Genomic DNA, 27,231 nt, shown 5'->3' on the forward strand with positions numbered 1-27,231 from the left:
ACTTGGGGGAAAAATCCCAAAAACAAACAGAAAGCCTACAGTGCTGGTAGCAGAAACCCCATATCTTCCTCCCCCTGTGAGTTTTAAAAATAAATACTTAAAACCTTGGATCACCTTCCTGCATAAACTGTGGTGGACTAATGAACTCATGGGTGCAAGAAACAAGTCATTTTTAGAAATCTGGTTCCACATTCTGTGCTACTTACAGAAGGTCAATTGTAAACCCAAAAATCTGAATGGAGAAAAATATAGCATTTAATGGAAGTTGTGTAAGACCACCTTGAATAACTTCTGTATTGCACATCTTCACATATTTGTCACACACTCACCTTTTTAATCCTTTCCAAGTCTTTAGAAACAGGAGTCTCTACACTTACCATGCTGGGGTTGGTCAGCCCTGTCAAAAACACACATTTCACTGAAATCAATGTGGATTTGCCCCTGCAGAGAGGGGCTAACTGAAGGCATTGTGCAAGTTAATCCCAACAGGTCACTGCCAAGTGTGACCTGTGTTGGGGACAGCACCCATCTCACAGCACATCCAACAAGTGGCCACTTCCACTGATGCCTACACAGCTTTCACAGCTGCTCATGAAATGGAAACACTTGAGCTCCACCACAGACAATTTGCTGAGGCAAAATCAACACTTTCTGTGTAGAGCTCAATTTCAAATCTAAGTGTAAAGGTCTGAGAAAAGGGTTTTCAACTGGAACACTAATTGCCTTCATGAGAACATCCCAAAGCACGTGGAAGAAATAAAAAGTAGCAGGCTATAGGAATTGTGCTAAGTCTAAAATGAGTGATTTCCCCAGCAGAGTAGGATGGCTGAACTTTGTAGCTTTCAAAATAACAAGATACTTACATTGTGACTCTCCTAAGACAAATAATTTATTTCCATCAGTCAGGATATACTGCACTTAAAACTAGGCATGTTCATTGGAAACCTTTCTAAAAGGCAGCAAGAACAGCAAAGAAACCCCTTCTTGATCTTCTTAAATTTTTAATTTGTTAAGATTAAAAATATGCAAACTCAAGGCTTTGAAAGGAGCTATCAGATTCATTTCTATTGAGCCTACTCTTATCTGGGGTCTTTTCCAAAGTTTATGGATAAGGATAAAAGAAGCCTTCAATCAATAAACAGGAAACTTCAAAATCTTTAAAATTACAGACAAAGCAGATTAGGAAGGTGGAAAGAAATTGGAGACACTCACCTCCACTCTGCTGACTCAGATACAAGCAGGACAAGAAACATAATGCAATTCCTGTCTTATGCAAACACAAATGCACCTGGGGACAAAGAGTTTACATCTACCAACCACAGAGCAGGGTCTGGGCTGCGATCTTCTCCTTGATACCCCACACCAACACTCAAAATGTATTTTCGCCCTACTTCTTTAATCTGCCCCACACCCGCTGGATGGACAAACGTATTCCAATGAAATTATCTGCTAAAGGAATAATGGTAACGCCAGACTCACTGCCTTTCATTTCACACCAAACATCATTCCTGCTGCAGAAATAGCTGCAATAACACCAAAACTACCTTAGCAATTTTCAAAGGGAGCTTTTGCTCCAAGCATTGACCCACCATTCATTCCGTTGTACAAACTCCTGTGGTGAGGGGACAGCTCATCTGTCACTTGTCTCCTGAGGGTCCCTTCTCTGCTGCCTCCGCTGAGGTGTTTGAGGTGCTCTGGGCTCCCTCCATAGTGCTGTTTGAGGTGCTCTGGGCTCGTACCCCTCACCTTGTGCAGGTGCTCTGTACTTCCACTGGGCGTGTGCTTCTGCAGGTGGTCAGGGCTGCCCCCGCTGTGCTTTTGGTGCTCAGGGCTACCCCCAGGCCTCTGCTTTTGAAAGTGTTCCGGGCTACTACTCAAAACGTGCTTTGGGATAGTTTCTGGGCTGCTTCCGCTGTGCTTTTGTGGTTCAGGTACTTTGACAATGGTTTTGTGGTGCTCAGGGCTCGGCCCTTTCAGGTGGTGATCAGGACTGCCAGAACCCCTGGGCTTCTGCAGGTGCTCGGGGCTGATACTCCTGTGCTTCTGATGCTCAGGGCTCCCTTCCCCCCGAGGTTTCTGCAGGTGCTCTGGACTGGTGCTTGGGTGGTGTTTGTGATGGTCTGGGCTGTCAGTGCTGCCCGTGCTGGAGGTGCTGCTGCCATCCCCCACATCTCTGATGTAGGCGCTGGCGGCCGTCAGCTGGCACAGGCTGATCTGGCTGTCGATGGAGCTCCGGCTGCCTGCTCCTCCGCCCTTCTCCTCATCCAGCAACACACACAACTCCTTCAGCTCCAGGTTCTCCTTAACCACTTCTTCCTGCCTCACTTCCAGCTCTTTCAGCTTCTGCAGGTACAGGGCCACCTCCTTGTGCATGACGCTGGCGCTGTACCTGCCCAGGCGCTGCCACTCGCGGGACACCCTCTTGCCCTTCTGCCGGTCGTCATCCAGGAAGCAGCAGAGGTCCCTCAGCTCCTGGTTATCTTCCTGCAGCTTCTGGTTGATGTCCTTGAAAAGAAAGATCATCATGGCAGAGGGGTGTCTAAAGGAATTGATGTTAAACTGTTACTGCAGACTCGTGTTTGAGCACTCCAGTAAGGCATAAATAATCCCATGTGCAGAGCTGGCACGTTGGAAATGCCCCGTGCTTTGAGCAAACAAAGCTGCTGTCCAGCAAAAACTTCCCTTAGCTTGGAGCTCATTTCTAATCTCCGATACAGCAGAAAAGTTTCAGATGTTTAATTAATTTTCATGCTAAATACCAGAGTAATTTAGCTCCCAAATTGGGCAAAGATTGTAAGTGCTCTCATGATGATCTCGCTCCCCTGAGAAATATTCACCTGCGAGTTATTGCTAAATAAAAGTGCAAGGTACATCAGAAATTGTAATCTCTCTTAAATCATTAATTATTAACATTTAGACTCCCTAAAGCATAGTCACATAAAAAGATGACCATTTTAGTGAGTTTTTAAAGAGAGGGGTGTGCTGGATTTTGTTTCTGATTGGCATAAAAAGCCTTGTCAGTTGTCACTTAACCAGGACTGCTTCAACCACTCTGAAATGAAATAATCTGCTTAAATAGATTTTCTTTCACCCTTAACAAAATGAAGTACAGGATTCTATGCCCTTCCCTAAGTGAGGAACAGTCTGAAGCAAATGCTGTGAAGTAAAAATGTTCAGGGCATTACTACAGCAGAATAAAAGCATTTCCAGCATTTTATCTTTCTAGTTTGGACTTGTGACCATATTTGTCTTTCTCCCATCATCTACATATCCATTCCTTATGAATGACATTACAGCCAGAGATTAGCCAAAGCTGTTAAAAAGTCAGTCTTATGGAAACACCATTTCAGTAAAGTTTCCTAAGGAAAGGAAGCTTTTGTGACTCCATCAGATTTAGGTGCATGAATGCCTGTGTTTGTCCAATTTTTACCTCAAATAACCTGGAATTTTAACAATTTCAACCTGTACTTGATAATGGCAAAAAAAAATCTCAATGAGGCTTTAAGGTGTCCTTAAAAGCCTCACCTAGTGAAACATGTTTGAAATGATCCCACAGTAGAATAAAAAAGAGTTGTGGAAGTGCACAATTCCTCAGTGAGGAAGCAGGAGACTCCCATCCAGCCAGGCATTCTTACTCATGGAGCAGTTATTTCACACAGGACAAAGGAGGGAGATTCCCAGACACCAACACAGGGCTCAAGAAATCTCCTTCTCCCAGATTCTTTCTGCAAGTTCCAGCTGAGGCATCTGAACAAAAGGAGGAAGTCAAACAAGACTCAAGGAGTTTGGAATTGAGAGAGGAATTTGTGACTCTGTCCTACCCACCTGAAGTGTGTTTGGTCAGTTATCTGGAAGATGCAGAAATCCAGATTTAAAATATGAGCTTCAGTTTTACTCAATACCACCATGGGTGGGTCTTTTTTTACCCTCAGACACCACCAAAGGGACACAAATCCTTTGCAGAACACAAAAACTTGGGAGGCAGGAACTGTCTTCCCCCACGAGCTATTTATTTCATGCCATGCCATTATCAAAGACACTTTCTCAATAATTCTGTCATTTAAAGCCATTGTACAAGTGAAGAACTCTCTTCTAATGCACTTTCCTGTAATAATTCAAAATCCCACACTGCATCTCTGTCTCTTCTCTCCTTGCCTCCAAGCTCACCTCGCTGAAGGAATTTCCTGAAAATTCTCAAAGCAATGAGCCAGAAAATGCTCTGTAGGTCTCCCTACTCAAAGGTAACTTTCCAGGTCTATAATCCACAAGCAAGGTATTGCTCTGTAAATAACAACACTTTCTTCCCAGTCCTCAGAAGTGGGAAGGGAGCATTAGGGACTAAGCTCCTCACCCACAAGAGAGTGAAATTAAGAGTCGATAAAGCACTACAGACTTGCTCTGCCTCTGTCTGCAGCCTGCAGGAGCACGCAGCTAAGAATGGTTTGATCAGAGATATGTTATGTTACCAGATGTCTTTTCAGACAGTAAATTAGGGACTGGTTCTGACCATCCCAAACCCGAGCCCAAGGGTTTGCCATCCCCTGCCACAGGCTGCACTGCATCCTGGAAACGACCAGCTCTCTCCAGCAGCCTACAGCCTGCCTAAGTCTGTCTGAAATAGTGACAGAAAACAGCGTGAGCTACAGAAACCTTATTTCTGGGCACTTCAGGCAGGATCATTTAACCTCACTCACAACCAAGGAACTCTAACACAAAGCTGACAAGACTTCAGCATTTTTATCTACCCAAAAAATACCGGGGCAGAGCATAAACCAGCCGTGCCCCACCGCCTGCCTAATAGCTGGTGATCCCTTAGCCGGATACTTTGATTATTAAGCGGGATCAGACGCTTTTCACCCCGCTCCTCATGCACTTTTCTTGGGAGCGGCTCCTCCCAGACCATCCACCTGACGAGATCGCTCCCGGCGGGAGGCACCGCTCAAACTTCACGGCTCCCACCCTGCCCACCCCGCTACCTTCAAGCCGCGGATCTCGCAGAGGTGGAGCTGGAGGCGGCGGTTCACCTCGCGGATGAGGTTGCTGTGGTCCAGCATCGCGCTCATCTTCTCGGCCTCGGCGCGCCGGAGGCTGCGGATCAGCTCCTCCTTGCTCCACTTGAGCAGCTCCTCGTCCGACACCTTGGACAAGTCCTCGGCCGGGGCTGCTCCGCAACTTTCCGCCGCCACTTTGGACATGGTGGCGGCGCGGCAGCCCGGGGCACTCGCGGAGCCTCCCCGCGCTCCCGGGGCCGCCCCGCCGCCGCCGCCGGGGGAAAGGGCGAGCCCGGAGCCCGCGGGGTGCCCCCAGCTCCAGCGCTGGGCCGGGGGGAACGAGGGAGACCTCTTCTGGCCCCAGGCAGCGGATCCTGGAAAAAAGGAGGAAAAGGAGGAGGAAAGGGCGTGGAGGAAGCCGGGCCACAGGCTGGGGAGCAAACTTCCCCCGTCGAGAAGGAGAAAAAAAAAAATAGAAAAAAGATCGAGACAAAAAGATCCCCGAGACAAGCCCGGCTCTTGCAACAGGTCAGCGCCAGCTGCGTACGCCCGGTCCCCGCCGCAGCGCCAGGGATGCGCGGTGGCTCTCACGGTACCCGCCGCCCCCGGGCTGCGGGATGCAGGGGAGGATGCCAAGTGCCGATGCCGCGCACCATGGCGGTGGGCAGAGCGGGAATGAGCAGGGGACCGAGCGGGAATGAGCGGAGGCCGGAGCGGAGCGGGCGCTGCCGGCGCCAGTGGCGGGCGCGGGGCCGCTCGCGGCTTTTCAGCGGGGCGCGCGCCACGTGCGGGCGGGGGCGGCGCGGGCCCCGCGCGGCTCGCGGGCGCCCCCTGCCGGCCGAGCCCCGCCAGCGCGGCCGGGACCGGCCCGGGGCGGCCGCCGGGACGGACGGACACACCCGAGGGACGGACACGCACACCTGCGGCCGGGACACACCTGAGGCAGCGTCCCGGCTCTCCCAGCCGGTGACCGCCGCGCCCCGGAGAATGGAAGCACAAACGCAGCCGGCCGCACCTCCAGCAGCGCGGCAGGTCACACGCATTACATCACCGGCAGGCAGCGCCGCCCCGGCTCAGCGCGGCTCGCACCGAGCCTGGGGCAGCTCCTTACTCCAGCTGGGGGTCGCACGTCATAAACTAAACCCCTCACAGGAATTAGGCTTGGGCTGCTTATACACCTTCCCTAAGAATACTCAGCCGCAGTGTAGCAAGAGACTCACATTCCCCAATTCGCTCAGAGATACAAAGACTCTGCATAAATCTGCCTTGCAGATGATTTGAGAATGAAACTTGATAATCCATTCATGCTGCTTACAAAGAAAGATGAGACGGCAGATCTCAGAGGCAGAGGTGGATGAACTGAAACGATTAGATGAGTAATTGGTTGAATCCCTATTTTTCAATCACAAAGTTCCCCCTGAACAACCCCCCGCGGGCAGAGGAGGCTGCCTCGCTTAATGGGCCCTTCCTGCCTCCAGTTCTGCAATTTTAGAATTATGTAGTATTAAAGAAGATTTCTAGCTCTTGAGGGGAAAATTGAAGTAGTTAATGCCAGCTCTGGCAGATCACAGGGTTGTAGCTGGCTCTGCACAGGCAGATGCAGAACCTGTCCCACATCACTGTCCCAGCCGGCGCCCTTGGCATTCCCTGCCAATGGCAGAGGCCCAGCCCAAGGATTATTTTCTGCTCTTAGTCCTGTTCAAAAGTTGCTGCTTAAATGGTTAAATCAAACATTGTTCCTTTGTTCTTACTGCTAATCCTCTCCCTCAACTGCCAGCTGTACTTGACCACAATAAAAGTTCTCCTGCTCCTATCCATCCTGGGCTACACTTGGGCTTTTCCCCACTCAAGTCCTCCATGTTTCCCCTCCCAATTGTCATGAAGAGATGTTCTTTCAGCTGATCCATTTTCCATGTGCCTCCAGCCTTCCAGGCACATGCCAGACACTCTGGTTCCACAGGAAGGTGGCTCAGCTGCAGGAGGAACCCCAAAGCCATCCCTGTCCATCACAAGAGCTCCACCCAAGCCCAGAGCTTTGCCAGCATGAAATTCCATTTCTTGAGCAGCATCAAGTATTGTGTGAAAATTTTATTTTCTCTGCAAACTCTATCACTCTCTTAAATCCCCTGATTTTTTTTTTCCACTGCAAAGAACAAAGCTTGAGATAAAAGCATCTGACCAGCCACAGCAAAAATACAGTAAGAGGCCATGAAAAGGAGCTGTCATCGTTTCTGCCCAAATATATTTCATTTTAATGCAACTGAAAAAGAACAGCTTGGCAGCAGTAAATAAAGGCTTTTCTTCTTCTAATTCAGCAGTGTATGAGTTGAAAGGTCACATGATGTCGGATTTTTAAAAGTTCAAATTAATTTCCATCCTTGAAATAAACAGTTAACTGAAAAATGTCCAAGAACTTTTTAATCCAAAAGCTCCAGGGAAGAGTGCCCACTTGCCTCAGTGTTTGCAGCGTTTCTCTGGAGCAGCATTTCACAGCTTTGATCAGGAGGAGCCATGGAAAGCACGGATCTGAGAGGAACAGCTCCAGGGGACACCGTGTTCCCCACAAATACAAAGCACCTCCACAGCTGTCTCTTCAGGAGGCACAGTGTTATTTCACAGGCACCAGGGAGATAGGGGAATTCATGGAGCATGGACACTGGAAGCAGTTCAAACTTCAAAGGCCTGGGACAAATGTAGCTCTAATAATGAAAGCAAAAGTGTATCAAGTGAAACTAATCTGGAACATTTCTATAAGGAGAGGATCTAATTTCACATTCACTCACACTGGTGTAACAAGATCCAAACCAGAGTGGAAGTGCAACATAATTACTCCCATCTCCTTTAAGTTTAAAATTTTCCTCCTAGCCCACCTCACTGCCCAAATGCCAAGAACTTCCCTACTCCTGGGCTTTACTCTCAGGGATGAGGACCACAAAACAAACACTCTGCTTTTCACATCAAAGCTGCATTTTTGCAATACTCCCCTGAATAATTCTCATTCACAGCCTGCAATGGAGAGTCTGGGCAAATGGGTTTGGAGACTGCAGTGCTGGGATTGCTGCAGCCCCTGTCCTGTCCATCCCTGGCAGTTCCTGTCCATCCTCCAGCTCCTTCACTCCAGGTGCCAAATGCCAGCAGCAGTGTGGATCCACAGCCAATTAAACCTCCATAGCTGGCCATGCTTTGCCAGCCCAGGAACATTTCACTGCCGTGTCCTGCTCATGCCTGGACATGCAGACACCAAGGAATTGTTGCTGGAAAATTTCTCTGGCATATCCTCAAGGACTTGCTTTCATGGCTGTCTGCAGACCTCCAGTGCTTTGAGTCCCTGACTGCTGGGCAATCTCTAAGGATTATTATAACCAATAATAATTATCTGATGATTTTAAACTCTTGGACATTTCCAATGAGGCCCTAAAGCTGTTCAATAGCTCTCTGCCAAAAATATGTCATAGCCAAGTACTTGCCTAGCCGTCATTTTACACAAAGATGGCTAAACTGTTTTTGTTCAGACCTTCCAAAAATAGTTTTGAGAGGAGTTCAGACTTGAAAAATGTCATTCCCAAATTGGAAGTAAGTGGAGAGAGCTTTAAAAATGAAAAGTTCAAGTAATTTTAGTTACAGTTGCTTCTAGATGTTGCTCCCATCAGTCATGTGTCTGGAGCTGACACCCAACACAGCATCCCCAACATCAGCTGCTCTCCAGCACAGCCTGTCCCTGGGAGAGCTCCTCACCTTCCCATCCTGGCCCTGCAGAGTGTCTCTCCCCCATGGCACACCCCAGGCATGCATCTCCTGCCTGCCAGCCTGGCCATTGTTCCCTCATTGGTGTCACTGTCACAGCCCTCTCTGTCCATCCCTAGGTTAAAGATTTCCCCAGCAGCTTTGCCAAAATGGTTTTGCCTCATTTGGCCGGGTGGACCCCACCTCAACACTTCCCAACAGTCCTTGACACCCAAAGAGGGTCCCATGGTCACAAAAACCAGATCCCTGCTGTCAGTGTCCCAGGAATTACTGCCCACAGGATCCATTCACTGCTCCTCCATCACAGGATTCACATCCCAGCCCTGCCACTCCTGCACAGCATAAATGACATAATGCATTTTACAGTGCAACACAGATTAACTGTTCCTAATGGAGTCTCCAGCAGGGTTCAGAGTGTTGGTGCATATCAAAGTTAATAGTCTGACCCCAGGCCATCCACACAGCATTTCCTGCTTCACTGCATGCCCACTGCCACTGCACAAAGGATATTATGGGTAATGTCATCTGGCTAAAGCTGGCCACAAACAAAACCCTTCAGTACAGACACCTTTGTATTAAAGCCTTTACAGATGGAATCCTCGTCCTTTGCTCCTGAGCTGACCCCAGGTGAAAGTAAAGGCCAACTCTGAGCAAACCAAAGCAGGCAACATACACTTTTCTCATCCCAGAAATGCTTTGAGAGAGAAAGAAGTTCATGTATTTCCAGCTAGGAGAAAATGCAAAAGAAATCTAAAAAATGTTTTCAAAATAATAGTCTGAAGAGAGGGGGGAAGCTCAGCTTGAATTAATCATTGAGCTTTTTAAAACTTCAGAAGTTGTAACTTAAACCTTTTTACTTAATTACTTATAGTAAATAGTTTCTATTTATTCTGTAAGAAAACTAACTACATAAAGAGTTTTTTCTTCTTGAAATTGTTGAGAAGTTTACCTCCATATTTCAAAATTCAGAAATTCTCACAAAGCAAAGTTTTCTGTGAACTTCTTCCTGCTGCCACCTACACCTTCCTTATAGTCCAGCAACCATGCAAGTGCGAGGTAAGCTGGGTCAGCTTTGTGAGTCAATGAAAGAATAATGTTAAAATCTGCAATTTATGAATAATAACTGGTTTTCTCATGGATGACTGCACTGGTATGGCTCACAGAGGCTGTGTGGGATGCAAGGGAGGTGGGAGGAACACACAAGGCCAAGGATGGAGATGGAGCAGGTCCATCCCTGCTGGCAGAAGCCTGCATTTGGAGCAGACTAAACACACCCTGACTCAGGCAGTCACCAAAGATGTCCCAGAGGAGAGGAGAATGAGAATGGGAATGTCCTGCTCAAGCTTAGGCAGTGCCTGTGGCCCAGCCAGACTGGCAGCTCTCACTTGGAATCTGTAATAGGATGAAAACTCCTGGAAGGTCTTACATAGGCACTTTGCCTTTTATTTCAGTTGCAGACTTGTGTGTGTCTCCTCCAGGACAAACCCAGGATCCCCAAGTCAGGCATTACTCACAGGAGGTGTGCAAGGAAAAGGCCACTCAAACTGACAGGGAATTGCTTCTGCAGGTGCTGGCCCATGCTCCTGAAGCTGCCTGTTCATCCCAGTGAGGCTCATGGAAATGCACATGCCTCAGAAGTGCCCAAGGTTAAACAAGTGGGCTGATGGCTGATCCTCAGAGACAGCACCAAATATGGGAACAGGCACCTTTCCAACCCAGCACAAAACATCCCTGAGACAATAACTTACAGGCATCCATAGATGTTACAGGGAAATCATTAATTGTAACATTTTTATGGCGTTGATTTTATCGTGGAGGGCTTGGCAACTTTTCTGCAGAGCTGACAGTTTGTGCTGGCTGGGATCCAACAGAGACACAGAACCAGAGCATCTGGGGGGTTGTTCAATTGTGCTCCCATTCTTCATTTGGGTAACACTGGGCTTTGCTTCCTGTTCATACTTGATTTGTGAGTTAATAAGGGGCCAGATGCTTCTTTCCACCATTGTTGATGGGAATAAAGTACATGCCCACATGGTGGGGAGTGAGACAAGGTGCATGTCCTACAGCATCATCCCTTGCTTCCCCAGCCCTGGAAGAATGGCAAATACTGGCACAGCATCCACAGACATGAAGATGGAGACCTTCTGTCCTCCTCTAAGACATCAATACAGATTTAAGCATTTATACCATGCTTAGTAAGCACTGGAATGAGATGAAGGCTTTACTGATACTTGTTAATAAAACATTTCTACAAAAAGTGATTACTCACTGCATTGTTTATAAAGCTGTGTGTGTTTAGTAAAACCAATCTACAACAGGACAGAGCTCCAATGGTTTGTAACACTGTTCTTCATTTAGAACCATCTTAATTTAGCAAAAAACCATTTAAACCAGTCACCTGTCCACTCACTCTGGCTGCCTCATGATTATGGGCAGGATTTTTTCATTTACAACAGACGTCCCAAATGCCAGGTTCTGCCTGCAGTCTGGTGGCTCTGCTGTGAAATCATTGGTTATTTATTCACCACTTACTCTGTCCCAGAGACACCAGTGCTGTGCTGCAGAAGCCAATTTCTCCCTGTCTCTTGCTGCTCCACTGACAACTTCCACAGTGCAGCTCAGTGGGACTTCCAAATCATCCAAACTTCTCATCCCAAGGTTTTCACATCTTTACTAGGACTACCTATTTACAGAAGCAAAATTAGATTCTTTTGAAGATTTCCCTGGAGTCACTTTAAATACTAGACTGGTTTAAAAACACAAACAAAACCATTCATCCAGCCAAGCACGAGTCCTTGAGCACAAAACTGGAAACCAAGGAACACCCACAGGAGACATTTGCACATCAGTCCATATCAGTCTCCTGTCCTCACTGCAAGCCCAAGTCCATCTCAGCCCTTCCCACAGGCCAGGCCACAGCACCTGGAGTTCTGCTTCCCACAATGTCCCTCCTTGTCTGGGCTCCAGAGCCAGGCCAGCAGCTCATTTAACTGCAATGCTGCCCTGCCAGCCTAACCCAGGCTGCATCTGAGGGGTGCACAGCTCTGCACGGCTCCTGCTGCAAGAAACAATTCCAAGACAAAAGGGCTTTAACTTTTAGATGATAAAAGGCAGCAGGAGTAACACAACCTCTCCAGCAGATGTGGCTGTGATAACATTCATTTCCTTTATACCAGTTGCAGCTCTGATAATTCCCATTTCCTTATCCCTATTCTTTAAAACTGGGCTGTTTTTTCCCATTCCTTTTTAATTAAAAAACAAACAAACAAAAGGACAAGAACAGAACAAAAACCCAGAAGAGTAACAACAAAATCTTCCAACGTTTGGGCTGCTATGAAGTGAAGCATTCAGAGCTCATCTAACAGAACACGGCACTTCCTATTGAGTGCATTCCCTGTGCTGCTCCAGCAGTTTAAAACCACTGCAATATTTCCTGGGGTTTATATCCCACATCTGAGCAGTTCCTCAGAGGCTCTGCAGGAGCTGGGCAGTAACAGGGGTGAAGGAGCAGGCTCAGAGCCCTGTGGGCTCATGCACAATGGCAGTGAGCACAGCCTGACCAGCACAGCACACACCTTTTGCCATTTTGTAATTGCTACCTACAGATTAGGTTTTCATGAGAAAAATAAGCAAAGTTGCCCAGAAAAGGAGAGTTAAGGGTATGGCAGTAAAACTATCACAATGCCTAGTGGAGTTCTCAGTTTTAGCTGGAATTAAGGCCCAGCTGGATCTGAAGTCATTGCCTTCACATCAGCTGGAGACTACAGGACTGTAGAAGGAAGCTAACAGATAAACTGCTCACTTGCTCCAGCCCTGTGCAGACACCAATGGCTGCAGAAATTAATTAATTATCAGCTCTGACAATGGAATAAGGACTGCAGTGTATTACCCATGCTGAGCCTCATTCATTTATTTGCACTGCAATAAATGAGACCCCCAGCATGCACTGGGATCCCTTGGAGCTGGGGCTGTAGAGCCCCTAAAGGAGAGGACTGTCCTCAGTCTAGTCCATAAAAAGACAGCTCCCCTAGAATTTCCAAGATGCACCTTTAAACCTCTGGTTCCTGCAAAGAGGCAGAATTAGTTAAATCTGAGTGTCCCATTTAATATGTGGGCATTTCCCACTGCAAAGCTGCACTCACATTAAACTAAAGAAAGAACAAACCACAGCTTTGCTGTCAGTTCAGCAAACAGGAATCAACTGAACATTTCCCATCATGTCATACAGTGAGACTTTAAAGTTCTTCCTCTGGTTTGAGGCCACTGAGAGATGCATCTCCATATCAATGTGTGAGTGCCCCTCTCAGAAGGAAGGTGCACAGTAACTGCAAAGGCAGCTCATGAGGTTATTGAGTGAACAACAATGCCCACAGATCACCTTCCTCTGCAACTTTCATCTCCAGGAACACACTCCTTAATTTTTCTGCTGATTCCTCTCAGCAGGAAAAATCCATTAAATATTTAATTAGGCTGTGTTCAATATATTAGGTAAGTGAGCCACTCTATCTAGTGCTAACTAAACATTAGATGCTGTATCATTACAACACTGCTGCAATGATATGCACATTATTGGAGATTTTGGGCTGAACAGGAACAGCAAAACCAAAAGGAACACCCAAATCAGGATTTCTATTCTAAGCATCCTCCTTTGAGCTATTATTGCTTAATCAATTCCTGAGGAGAGGCATGAACTGGGCATTGGAGTGAGGGGGTTTGGGGCTTGTTTGAGTTTTTAAGGATTTTCTCTACTGAATTCATCAGTAGGGAAACCCTTGTGTGTGGCTTGCACAGCCACAGGCCAGGGTGGACATTCCAAACTGAATGAAACAGAGCTAAAACAGAGAGAGGGCAACTTAGCAATTCCAAGAAATAAGATTTAATTTAAGTAAAGCACAAACCATTCCTTGAGAAAGGCCAGCAGAATCCTGCTGACCTCAGTCACTTCCCAGCAATTTGGGATGACACACACCACAATGTTTGGAATACACAGGGAGAGGAAAGAGAATCTCATTGCTGCACATTCTGTCCCAGCTGAGGTATGAAAAATGCCAAGGGCAAGTGGTTCTGAAAAGAAATGGATATATTGCAGTTGAAACAATTGTTTCCAACAAGGAAATATTAGACACCAAAAACCTCAACCCCAGCCTTCAGAGGACGAGCATTTCTCAGTTTGTAACATTAGCTAAACAAAGTGCCCAAAGACCTTTGCACAGCAAGCTCCTGCAGCTCCAGCACATGGGAACCCAAGGAGGATCTAACCCAGAACTGAGATTCCCTGGCTGACTCAGCCCCTGCTCTCAAATTGTAATTTTCTAATCTCTGTGGACAGGGACAGCTGGGCTCAGTCCTGAAGCACTGGGATGTGATGCCACCATCTAAACCCCCAAAAGTGACTAACAGAAAGTTTTGATTATGAAAAGAAACAAACTTCACTCATTTCTAATAGGAATTCAGTGCTATGGAGGCAGAGACCAGTTAGATATTTTAGAATTTGTCCCAAAAGTCACTGGCTCCAAAACATGACTTTCCATTATTTGCAAGGACTCTTGGACTCATAACCTTCTCAAATAGTCTTTACCAGCCTTGGTCCTCATCTCTTTTTAAAAGCAGAATAACATTTAGACAAAGAAAATGACAGAAACAAAATTAGAAGAGGGAAATAGCGAATAAAAAAATAATTAGGGAAAAAAAAATCACACTGCCTGCTTTTTTCTCTTGTCAACTAAAATCCTCACACAGTTGCAGTAATCCAAGTGGTACTTCCTTATGTTGCCAAAAATGCAAAGATGTTAAAGAGAATTTTGCAAGTCAGCCATGTGTCAGAAAATCCCAGCTGATTGAGCTTTGATAAATGCTCTTTTAAAAAAGAGCAAATGTGGTTGCATTCTTTTTTCCACTATGATGCCTTTTTTATTTTGCTGGGAAATTTTTTAACAGTGGTTCTTATAACCACTAAAATCAAACCATTTGGGAAAAATGCAGAGCACAGAGCCCTGTTGCAAACAGACACAAGAAGATATGCAGCTGAGAAATTACTTTTGGAAATAAAACAGGTTTTGGAACCAGACCATCTCCAACTTAACACAAACCCAGAATATCCCTGATCTATCACAGGCATTGGGGGAAGCAGTTTGGACCAAATTGAAAGGAAAACTTCCCAGAGGTTTTCTTCCAAGAGGATCAGATGTTGATGCTTCCCTCAAAAGCAGCTATTTATAAATAAATAAATAAATAATAGAATAGAATAGAAACTGTTATTTTCCATACAACCTTCCAAAGCTCAGACAAAATGAAGGACAAAGTCAGAGGGTTTCATCATGATTACAGACATAAAAAGAAAAGAGAACAAACTACAACCAGATCCCGTTCAAGATACTATTGCTTTAAAGACACTCCCCTTCTTCAAACAGTGACAGAAATGTGCTGGTCCCAGAGGGAAATTAAAAATCTTCTCATCTTTGTGCTATAATCTTCTTGTTTCTCCTCTTGCAGGGACACAAATCACTGCTCAGCCCCGTGACACATCCCTGTGCAGCAGGGATGGGCTGAGCTGTGCCAGGCTGGCCTAAACAAGGAGCATTTGGGGAGAGGGAAGCCATGGAAGGCATCAGACCAATGCAATGCAGGACAAAGCTGAGAGGATTCCTGGATCCATCTGCATAAACAGGAGCAGCCTGATGTGGATGGATGGGCACTGCAGCTGCTCACTTTGCCAGGATTCTGAGGGAAAGATGATTCCTGGTATGAAATCATCTTCACCAAGTTTACATCTCAATAATCCACTTAAAATGTACAAGAACTAATCAAGCTTAGTGGATAATGACGGTAACAACAGTCCATAGTAATTTCTAGCACTTTCTATCTTCAATGCACTTTACAGGCATTAACTAATTAATGGATAACATGAATTAAAAAATCAATGCATGAGCATAGCATATGATTAGAATCAACATTTCAATTACTCTCCTTATTTGACCACTGCATTTACAAAACACTTCTCGCTTCTTTACATGTGTGTGTAACAATCAGAAAGGATCCTGTACAACTTATCACAAAGCAATTTTAGAGTTTCAGAGCTGTCCTGTACACTGAGAACTCACATCTGCTCTCCTATTGTCCCTGAAATTCTGCCCTTTTTAGCTATTTCCACAGATTCTTGTTACTGTAATCCCTTTTTCCTTAAGCTTTGCTCCTGCACAGGGGATACTGTGAAGTTCCTGCAGCTCCTGGAGTGCTCACACCCAGACACAAAAGCTGCATTTGGGAACTTCCAGACCAAATCCCAAATGCCATTGCTTCTTCCCACACGGCAAAACCCCCAGCAGATACCTGGTGAGTGCAGCCCTCACTGATGCACCTCCAAAATCACCTCAAGTGCTGAAAACAGAGCAGTGCAGAGCTCTCCATGGGCCAACTGCTCTGGATCTGCTTCACAGGACATTGCCTTCAGCCAGAGCCTTCAGCAGATTAAATTAAATGCAATTGTATCTGTGCAGGGGCCAAACGTGGAAGTCTCCCACCAGGAGGAATTGAGGTTTTCAGAAACACAAAACAAAGACACATTTTGGCAACTTGTCTTCCCCTGCTGCCAATTTAAACCTTACAGTTTAGAATTACTTCCTTTCAACATCTGTTGTTTTGTGGCAAACAGATTGACCTTTGTGAGAGGGGAAAGTTCCTTCTGGGTTTCTTTGCAGACCACTGGCCTGCAGGGATGTCAGTGTCTGGATAACTCACACTTGTTAGATTTTCCCAACAGTTTTTGAGGGTTTTCAGGTACTAAATCCAACCCAAAGCCACGAGGACCCACACACATTAGCTACCACACACAGCCTGCAATAAACAGAAACCTCCCACAGCTGACAGGGTGAGTGCATTTGCCTTTTCTCCAAAACACCAATTTGCAGCATTTTCCCTGCTGGTGCCTTCCATCCATCTGCAGAGACTTGCAGTTTGTCCTCCTGCTGTTCCACGCACCTTTTCAATGAAAATTAATTCATGTTGCAGCATTTTCCCTGCTAGGTGTGTAGGCTGAGCCTGCCTTGCCCTGCTGCTCTCTGCAAGCTGCCCAGCCAGACTTTCCTGCAGGAATCTCTTTTCCCACACATCCCCACACAACGGTTGAGTGTTACATGTGGGCCAAAAGCATTTCTCCAGCCTGACACCTCCTTCAAAAGTTACCTTTTTCAAGTGACTTCTCTGCTCCTGTCCAGCTCTTCAGGAGGCTGCAGCCTCTCTGAGCAGCTGTTCCTGCTCCAATCCCCTTCCCTGGGTGCTGTTTCCATGTTCCCAGTCGATGCAATCAATAGCTCACTTCTCATGTTTGCCTGATTACATAAAGGAATATGGATCCAGTGCTTCCAGAGCACAGGTTGAGGTGACAAAGGGGAGCACAGCAGTGAAAGCCAACAGCAATCACTCAAACCCTGCTGAATAAAGTTCTTTGGAATAATTCAATTATCAGCTTCCTTTTCCCATTTAAATTCATTAAATGCCCATAAACTTCTAACAGGAAAGGCCAGCACTGATTTTAATCTTGCTCATTACCTCTCCTGCTTCTGACTAATAGGGCTGCAAATATTCATTCTCGTGTTAATTATTTTTTTATAATGTTATTATTCTTTAAAATGGACTCTTTCTTTCATTTACACAGAAGCTGGCTGGTGAGGTCTATATACTGAATTTTCCAGCTCATTGGATTTTACTTTCAGCCATGAAAAAACTGTGCAACTATGAAGACAAGTTTCAATCTGATCACCCCATAAAAGTTTTTGGACACTGTGGATGACAGAAGTGTGCTAATAAAGTTTTCTGAACCCTGAATGGAAATTCTCTTTGGAATTCTCATGAACAGGACAGTCCTAAACCCTTACCAGTAACTGTGGGGAATATTTCACAATTTTACAAGAGCAATAGTGAGGCAAACAGGTTGGAACTGGAAAAAACCTCCAGTGCCATTTTGCCACACGAGCCAGAGCTGTGAAACAGAAACATTTGGTAGCCACAAGGTAGGAATCAGATTCAGTGACAGAATTTCCCAAGCAAACAGAAGATGGAAGGGTTCCAGGTGCTCTGACATGGAGCCCTCCCCAGGAGTGCCCCTGAGTCCCTCCCTGTGTGCCACCATCACCCTGTGACCCCTGAGGAGGACAATGAGGGAAAACCACCCAATTTCTACAGCACAGGAAAAGGTTTTGGAAGAACAGCAATGAGTCCCATCTTGGGAGAGCTGGGCAGGGACGTTGCTCTGAGCTAGGAGATTATTTTAGACAAGATTCAGGCACTGGCCCAGAGCACAAGGAAATTTCCACTGCTGTTGGTACTGTGCATCACTGGGATAAATAAAGGCTTTCCTAAGCTGTCCCTTCCCCATTGCCTTTCAGAAGTACTGCAGTCCCGAAATCCAGCAAAAACTTGGAGACTGCAGGAAATGCAAAGTATTTCTCTTCTATAAAAATATTCTGAAGCAAAGAGGTATCATATGGAGCAATATTTCATGAGAAATTACAGCCTCATAACTCTGCTTTTTGCTTTTCCATTCAGCACTCCTACCCACCTGCTCTCCCACCCACACACCCCCAGCATTATTAATGCCTATGAAAGGGCATAAAGTTTTCATAATAAAGAAGGTTTTTGTCCATTTTCTAGAGAATAATGTGCTTCCTTCAATGTACTCCCTTGGGGGAAAATAACGTTTGGGTCTGCTCTAACTGATGCTCTTTCTTGGGACAATACAACCTGATTTTCTTTTGGATTTATAAGAGTTTGGTACTGAACTTATCAATCCAAATCTGCCTGGAGACACTGCTTTTCACTGACGGGGTGTCAGGTGTGCTGCTTGTTATACATCACCATCCCACACAATGTGTTGTCATGTGTAGAGCAAGATGTATCCTTGATCCTAAAAACTGATTCTGTGGGTTTTTTACCTCATTACTGAAAATGAGATTGTTAATTCTCAGTTTTTGTACATAAAATCTACTTCAAGGATATGCTTTGTTGCCATTTATTGTTTGCTTCTGGAAAGTTCTTGATTAGCCAGAAATTTGGTGATGTCATTAAATCATACACTTGCAAAACAACCTAAATAAGCATTTTCTTGTGCTAAGGTTAAGGCCAGGCTACAAATTTGAAAGTCAGTGGTGGAGCCAGGGATTTCAGCTGACAGTGCTTTAATATCTACAAGCTTAATGTTATGGTAAAAAACAGCAGGAGCAGCCCAGGCAGGAATGTTTTGGCAGGAGGGAGAAGCAGCTCTCAAGGCAGCCCTGTGCCCTCTAAATGCAAACCAAAGTTTGGATGTGCCCGTGGCAGTGAGGTGACACTGGCACAGAACAGGGAGCACTGGTGCAGGTGTCACACTGTGAAACTCCTGCTCACCTTCAGCAGCACCCAAAGCCTCCAAGCCCTCTGTTATTCCACTTCATGGTGACCTAGACTAGAAGAAACCAGGCAGGAGTAACTGCTTGTGTCAAGGCTTGTCAGAGCCTTCAGCAAGGATCGAGCAGGGAGGGGACAGTCCCCTAAACATCACTCACCCAGCTGAAATAACCAATTCCATAGCAGCCTCATCTGTCCATGAGAAGTACTGCATGGCAAGGAGGGAAACAGCAGTGGAGTGACTTCAGTCAGCTCAGTGAACTGCATGGGTTTGTTATTTAGTGAACATCACCTGGAGATAAACAGACAAACAAACCCCTGACCTACTCACTGAAATTTTCAAAAATAATTAATATGAGCACTAAAATGGCAGAAATTAGACATAAAGCATCAAATAAAACATAATAGTACTGAGGAGCCAAGAGTTACATTCCTCTCTGGCTTTTATATAGGTAAGTCAAATACAGCTTAAATAAACTTGCTCTGCACCTGTCTGTGAAGAAACTCTGACGCAGACTTTTCTTCCTCAGCCTTTGCCACCTATCCAGATGTGCCCACACGGAGCCAGTCACTCCATGGGGTGAGTGGGATCTCAGAGGATGGCTCAGCTCTCCGGGAGCCTCTGGATGCATCCCCAGCTCACAGACCCCGCGGTGAGGGCTGCCTGCCTCAGGCCCGCTGTGCCCACAGGGTACACAGGGCAGATCCAGGCCTTTGTGGCCGTGTGTTCCATCAGAGAGAGCTGGAAAAATGTGTGACTTCAGCACCACAGACCAGAGACCAAGGCTGGGAGCACTGGGAGGGCAACCCTGGGTGGGAATAGCTGCTAATGGAGAACAGGGTGCCCTGAGAGAAATCCCTGCTGGCATTAACTCAGTAGAGACACTGAGAGATGAGCGGGCATCTCCCCTGAGGGGGAATCTCCGCACAGCACAGAGGATGTTTCCTCTGGGGCTCAGAGCTTGGCTCTCCCTTGGAAAAACTTAAAAATAAAGAGGGATAAATGTGAGTGACATGTAACAGGCATGTGGACATCGCCCACAGCTCAAAATACCTGCAGCCTGCGCGGGCGGCTCCCTCCTCAACCAAATCCCCTCACGGCTCACCCGTGTCCCACAGAGATCAGCGGGGAAAAGGGCGGGAAAAAGGCGGGAAGGGCCCTGCGGCCGGCAGGTGGCGCCCGCACACAGTGCTGCCTGAGGGCGCCGGCCCCAATGCCATCGATAGGTATCAAATACACAGAAATTATACACTTACATAAATAAGTACATCAGTACTCTTCCGGCAGCCCGAGACTCCCTCCTGCTTTATCTCCACAGAAAAAAGGGGCTTCACTTCAGGCCGTGCTCCTTAACGGCCTTTGGAGCATCCCACACCTCCGGGCCTGCGCCTGCCTGCGGCCTCCTCTCCTGGTACTGGCCAAGAGGCAATGGCACCACAGAAAGCGATTGCAGAGAAATTTCCTTTTGCCTCCCCAGAGAAAGGCCCACGCCTTTTGTAACTCTCACAAAGAGCCACTTCCACGGGTGATTCCCAAGAATCTACCACCATTTTACAGGGTTTCCCCTCACAGTTGTTGTGTATGGACATGGCACACGACATTTTGTACTGCTGGGCACTTTGAGGTTACCCACTGAGGGGATTCCTTAAAAAAATCCAGGATTACAGAATTGTTTGATAGAGGATGGAAGCTTAGGCATGGCTTAGAGATGTAAATCAGAGCAGAACAGGATTCCTGTCTGAGTCTGTGCTTTAGCATCATTCCCTCAGCACCACACCAGGAGTCAATGCTGTCACACTGCGTCAGACAGAAATCCCTGTGAACGTGAGCTCAGCAAGAGGAGGTGAATGGTCTCAGTGACAGTGAGCCATGGCTGAGGCAGGGAAAGGACAGAAATCCTGATCCTCGACTGCTGCTCTAACCATTGGGACCATCCCTGTGAAAACTGCCACCTGATCTTCCTGCCTCACTCTCTTCTCTTGCATACAAGTCAGGAAAGTCTGTGCAAGTCAAATCAAATCAAATCAAATCAAATCAAATCAAAATAAAAACAAAAACCTGAGCAATTTGCTTTTACTGCAGTGTAGTGCACGTAAAGGTGACTGTGCAGTAACTCATGGTTACAGCTCTCAAACTGTGAGGAAATAAAACCAAGGCACATTTCCCAAAAGGACCACAGTCCATCCAGCTGCAGCCCATAAGCTTGAGAGCAGCTGATAAAATAAGCACTAAGAGAGCCAGAATTTGAGTGATGTAGCCACCTCCAAAAGCATTTGTTCCTAGAAATGTGTCTGGGAAATATCTTCCTCCCCCAGTGCATCGCCTTCCTCACAGAAAGGTAGGAGGAAACCATGCCCCCCCCACCTTAGAGTACTGAATTTTACTAAAACCAGTAGCTGGATTTCTATGGCATAGGACAATTCCCGCTCTTGAGTGATGCCATCTCACACTCTGCTCAATGATCTGTGCCAGAGTTTGCTGGCAAAGGGACCTGACAGCCTTGTTCTGCCTGTGGGGCTGGCTAAGTTCATTAGGCTTACAAGGGAGAACAAGCTCAAGTAAAGTGCACACATCACTGTGCCCTTCCTTAATTAAAATGCATGATCACCAAAGAGCTGACACCCAAAACACTGCCCACACAAAGCAGGCACACACGTCTCTCACTTAACAATGCTTTATTTTCTGTCAAAACTTCTCAGGCAAGGTATTTCATTGGTGGGTTTGAGTTCTATTTTTCAGGAGGGGCATAAGATGCTGCACCTCAAGGAACTGGGTCGCATAAGTTTCTGGATGTGTTTCAGAAAGCCCTTGAAATACCAAGATTTTCAAGATAATAATTGGAAAATATGTATATCTTTCAGTGACTTGATGACATTTCTGCAATCAAGATTTTGCAAAATACCATAAAAGCACTGACCTTCTTTTCTGCTGTTTCCCATTTTGCAGCTGATGGCAACATTCATACAAATCGAAAAGATTTACACCTCAGAAAGAAATATAAGCATCTAATTATACAGGTTTATTTGCAGAATGGGGAAAAAATGTCAGTCCTGTGCTGCACTTTTTAATTTTGCCAGACCTCAAGTAAGGAACATTTGCCACGGGTGTTTCAACACTGCTCTGCCCACTAAGTGTTCCAGAATATATGATCCAGGCTTTTTTCTATCAGCTAACTAATTGATTCTCAGAGAGAATCAGCTTTCACAAGGTGAGAAAAAATTATTTATGCAATCATTTTTTCTCACAGCAAGCACAGCTTTAAAGGAAATAAAACTTTTACTTGGAATATGATAAGAAAAAAGCATTTCAGCAAGCAGGATTGAGCTGGCTCATGTTGCTTCTGAGAAGAAAAATATATGGGTCTTTTTTTTAACTTTGTTCTATTACTTGTGATATAGAGGGTTTAGATTTAAGGTTATCTTTTTTATGTCCACTTTTATCACCAACCTTTCCAATGATCTTGTTCCTTCTGGCTGCAGAAACTGGGACACATAATATTATGCCATTTGCAACCCATTACAGAACGTTGTTCCAATGACTTGCAATGGAGTGCAATATAAAGCTGTTTATAAGGCAGTTACTTGAGTACAGAGTTTAACATAACTAAAAGATATTGAAAAGAAAGGCTCTCAGAGCCATCGTATTTTTATTTGCTCATAAAACTATTTTGGAACTTTAATGCTCAAGCATAAATTTAAGCCAAATTAAAGCGCTGAAATGTTTACTGAGAGTTGTATTTTAGGAACAAGTAACTTCAAAAGTATTAAGAAAACAAAAACTGAGATGTTAAGGCATACCTCTGCACAGGACAGCAAAACTCAAACAGGATGGTTTAGCTGGAAAACAGAGAGTTCACTCAAAGTGAGAAGTGATGAATAACCCTCTTATGAAGGTGCTTCACATGCACAAATCCCATCAAACACAAGAGGCTGAGAGACACATCCAAGCCCCCTTTGAACATCAGGAAAAACTCTAAATCAAATGTACATTTCCTTAAAAGGGGCAGGTCTTTGGGAGGTAAAAATAGCTGAGCTTTGCTAATTTAAGTCCAGGATTTGAAAGTGTTTTGCAAACAGTCCAGGCTTAGCACTGCTCCTGGGAAGTGAAGGTGTTATTGTGTCCTTTTTATAGGCACACTGCAGGAAGCAGATTTTTGCTCTCAGATTTTGAAACATCAGCCACGAGGTAGAAACAATTTTGAAGCACATCTGTCCTTAATGGAGTCAGGTCAGCTGCTGCTGCTGGAACGCTGAAGCATTAGTCTGATTCAGCACAGGAAATTCTGTGTTCCCAAAACTGAGGGGAGAGGAGCTAAAGGGGAGCACACACTGTGCTCTATCACACTGTGAGTGCTGTGAGGTTACTGACACCCCCAATCCAAAGGGAAAATCCTCTGGTCATGGACCCCTGTATGAGCAACCAGGAGCAGATGTGGAGGGGCCAGCACAGCACCTGATCCCAGATTATTCCAGGTAGAAGCTGCCCAGGGCCAGGAGAACCATTGCCCTACTGGAGCAGCCCTTTGGGGCAGGATCAGAGGCTGAGCTGCCTGGGAGGGGACAGTGATTCCCCCAGGGAGCTCTGTGGTGGCATTTGGCAGTTTCATTACTTTCCACATCTTCTGCTGGTTTGCGTTACTGCAAAAAGGCAGCATAAACTGGAAAAAGCACATGTTTTCAGAGTTCTGACAGTTTATACAGTGTGCCATGCAAGACAGCCCAACTATTTTCCTTTTCTGAAGAAAGATTCCCCTGAGCGAGCCTTAATTCCCAGTTCCAAACTGACTGGCAATTAGGAGTAGATGAGCACTCCACGCTCCATCACAATACAGTTACAACTATTTAAAACCCAATTAATTTCTTTCTGACTTTCCCATCAAGCTGTAAAGTTCCAGTTGGCAAGGATTTTTACTTTGATTTTGAATTCCTGCTTGGAAGATTAACTGAAAATGGATTTGGCTGGAACAGCTGCACCGAACATATTTTGTTTTATTTTGTTGCCATCTCAAATAACAATACTTAGCACTCTTCATCTTCAAAGCATTATACAAACATTGAGTCACATCCCCTCCCAACAATCTCGTGACATCACCTTCTGTGAATAAAATCATTCTCATTGCAGAGAGGTGGAGAAGCAGCAAGAGCTCCACAATCTGTGCGGGGTCACAGGAAAAGCTCTTGGCTGAGGCAGATGGAGGAGCCAGGGGCTCACAGGTCCTCACTTTGTTAACCTCCACTTCTGCAGAGGTGGGGGCTGCTTTGGTGTGGAGTTTTCTTGCCTTTTTTATTTTTGCAGCTCTGTCCATGCCAGGATAACAGCCATTTAGCCAGTTGTGCACGTAGCAGCTTGCAGGGGCTGTGCCTCTTCCTGCCCTGCCACCTGAGGCTGAGCATGCACAGCTGCGTCCAGGGCAGGGAGTTCCCTTTTCCCTCACTGAATAAATGGTATTTTGGGCATGCTCCTATGCAAGTGTGTGTCTGCCCTCGAGTCACTGAGGCCCATGAACCTGGCTACATCCAGCAGGGAAGGAAGGTGATCTTTCTCTTAGCCATACACTGATCTCCAAAGAGTTCACTGCCCGTGGGGGAAGCAGTGCCAGGGCCAGCCCTTAATCCCTGAGTGCTGTTTACTCAAGGCTCACACACTGCACATGTGGCTTATGCACCTAAATTAGGAACCTCAGGTGGCTCTGAACTCGCTGGAGAAAGGTGCCTCCTGTCAGGGGGTAGCTCAGAGACCTTCATTCAGGCTCTGCTGACGACAGAGGGTGCCTGTGCTCCTAAATTAGACATCTAAATCAGTAGTGTGTGCAAAGCAAAGTCGTGTGAACACATCCCTATAAATACATATTCTCTGCAGGGCCAAATCCCATGGAGTGAGTAAACATCAGACATGTTGAGCACAGAGCTGTCAGGGTTTCTTTTCCTGAAGAAAACTGACAAAACCCCCCATGCTATTTTTGGTCCTTTGCACATCTTGGTTTGTCTCCCTCCTTATTTGGCTTCTTCCTAAATATCTAAAGAGATTGGATTATTCCTTACAAAACTACATTACCTAGAGAGCCCCTTTCCAAAGCACAAGTGAGGGAACTGCTCCTCCTGAGCCATGACAGGTATGTGGTGACAAAATCTAGGTTTTGCTGAATTTATGCCTTTGTGAGGCCAAACACCCTTGTTTGTAGACTGGGAGGCCCTGGGAAGAACTGGCACCAGGAGGCTGAATCATTCCCAGGCCACTACTCTTGCACAGCAGCTTTCAACAAATTATTTCACCTTCATCCTGCTGTGAGGTACCCTCCATCTCAGCAAGCACTGCTGGGTGCTTCCTCTCTTAAGTCCTAGTGCCAGTTTTTGAGTGCAAACTGCTCACAAAATTCCCAAAAGAGCTGAATTGTTACTGCCTCAAGTGCAGGAAATTGCAGACAGGGAGAGGGTCCTTCAACTAAGAAAAAGCTGGAGTGAACCTGATTTATGAAAGGATTCAAGAAGTATTCATGAAATTGTCCAGAATCTCACTGGAGGTGAGGGCACCCTTGCCACTCTTCTCAGCATAGATAATCTTTTCCTGGTATCTCAAACTAAAAGAAAACAACCACAAGTAAACCCACCAGTGATCTGCAGCTTTCCAAGTAGCAAGTCTGACTCCAGAGGTGAACACTGTGCCAGCCCTGACCTGGCTCATGTCTTCTGCAGCACTTTCTGGCATTTTAAGTTCCCCACAGGGAGCTGTTATGGCCTTTCTATCACTGGGGTAGTAGAACACATAAAGACACCAAGAGCACATAAAGAACACACAAGGATAGAAAGAGAATGCAGCTGAAAGAATTTTTGAGAATTTCTTTCTTTCCATAATAACCCTCAATTGATGGTTTTTGTTTCATTCTGGATCTCCTTTGTTCCTTCTCAGACTGTATTAGCAACTGCACACCCAGGGACTGAAATGAACCCATTGTACTCACTACAATGTATCAAGTGTGTAAAATGATCATTTCCTCCTGTTTATCATCCATCTGTACACATTCTGGTTGCAGAATGGCAAAACACTGCACAATAATTTCTGAACAAAAATCTCATGCTGTTCCTCCTGGACATGCTTATATGCAGTGAATTAAACAGAAGGATGAGTTTAAAATTGATATTTCTCATTGTGCCATAACACCACTGAAGTTTACAGGGTAGCAACACTGGCAGCTGAATCAGGTTCCCACTGGGATTTGAACAAGTGACATGTAAGCCCTTACATGAACCACCACAGAAGTTTCAGGCTCTGTTTCACACCAGAACAGTGTTTTGTACAAGCTGCACTTCACAAGAGCATCACTTTGTTCGGGTATGATGAAGTGATGAGCTGTGGAATGAAAATGAGGAAAGGTAAGCAGATACCAAAGGCCTGTATGTATTTATTACTTCAAAGTGAAAACACAGTGCAGACTGGAAGGGGAAAGGTTCAGTAAAAGCAGTGTCAGCAGAGGAATTTAAAATTGTTCACATATTCCTTGGAAAGAATCCATGGCACTTTCATCTGGTAAGAGTGGTGCTGTGTTAGAAGTTGTGTCATCTGCAAGAGCAAGGAAATAATGATCTAGCTAACACTTGACTCTGAACCATTCTTGACTTGTCCAAGAGCAAACAAAGCAGCATGAGAAGAACAGGAGCAAAAATACACCCTGACCAGTCCAGGGTCAAGAGGAGGTTTTGTGGTCTGTAACAGCACAGATCCCCTTTCCTAAGAAACAGCTGCTATTCCAAATAGCTCCTGAAAAGCACTTTTATGAAAATTCCATTGCTAAAAAAATAAACAAGGAGGCAGAATAGCTACTATAAATATAAAAATAAAGAGTAAAAATACACGTGTATGTAACATATATATCTATATATAAACATAAATATAGTCAGAGAATGAAATGTTCTCAGTTAATTCTGAGACACCATACAAAGAAAATGTGATGTTCTTGCCAACTATGAAGATAAAAAGCCCAGCAATTGTGGCCATTAAAGATTTATAGGAGATTTCTGTAAAAAGCAAGAGTCAAAAACCCAGAAGTCACCAAAACCGTTTCATTAGACAGGTCAACTTAATTAATTTGTTCAATTTGCTTCTCTTCCATGCCAGGGT

The 27,231-nt window shown here is 45.6% G+C and overlaps 1 protein-coding gene across 4 annotated transcripts in view; it reads right to left on the reverse strand.

Moving 5' to 3' along the window:
- CCDC85A (coiled-coil domain containing 85A) overlaps positions 1 to 27,231 on the reverse strand; it is a 162,229-nt gene that overhangs the window by 63,718 nt on the left and 71,280 nt on the right. For 3 of the 4 annotated variants that reach the window (XM_059467758.1, XM_059467757.1, XM_059467756.1), the window contains exons 3-4: positions 4,977 to 5,365; positions 1,590 to 2,505 (exon numbers count right to left, since the gene is read on the reverse strand). In XM_059467758.1, coding sequence (XP_059323741.1) covers positions 1,590 to 2,505; positions 4,977 to 5,195 — 1,135 coding nt within the window. In that variant the 5' untranslated portion in view covers positions 5,196 to 5,365. Of the gene's footprint in view, positions 1 to 329; positions 398 to 1,212; positions 1,289 to 1,589; positions 2,506 to 4,976; positions 5,366 to 27,231 lie in introns of all 4 variants that reach the window. The other variant, XM_059467759.1, reaches the window with a different exon arrangement.

This window comes from Ammospiza nelsoni, chromosome 3 (assembly GCF_027579445.1).
Source record: "Ammospiza nelsoni isolate bAmmNel1 chromosome 3, bAmmNel1.pri, whole genome shotgun sequence".
Lineage (NCBI taxonomy): Eukaryota > Metazoa > Chordata > Aves > Passeriformes > Passerellidae > Ammospiza > Ammospiza nelsoni.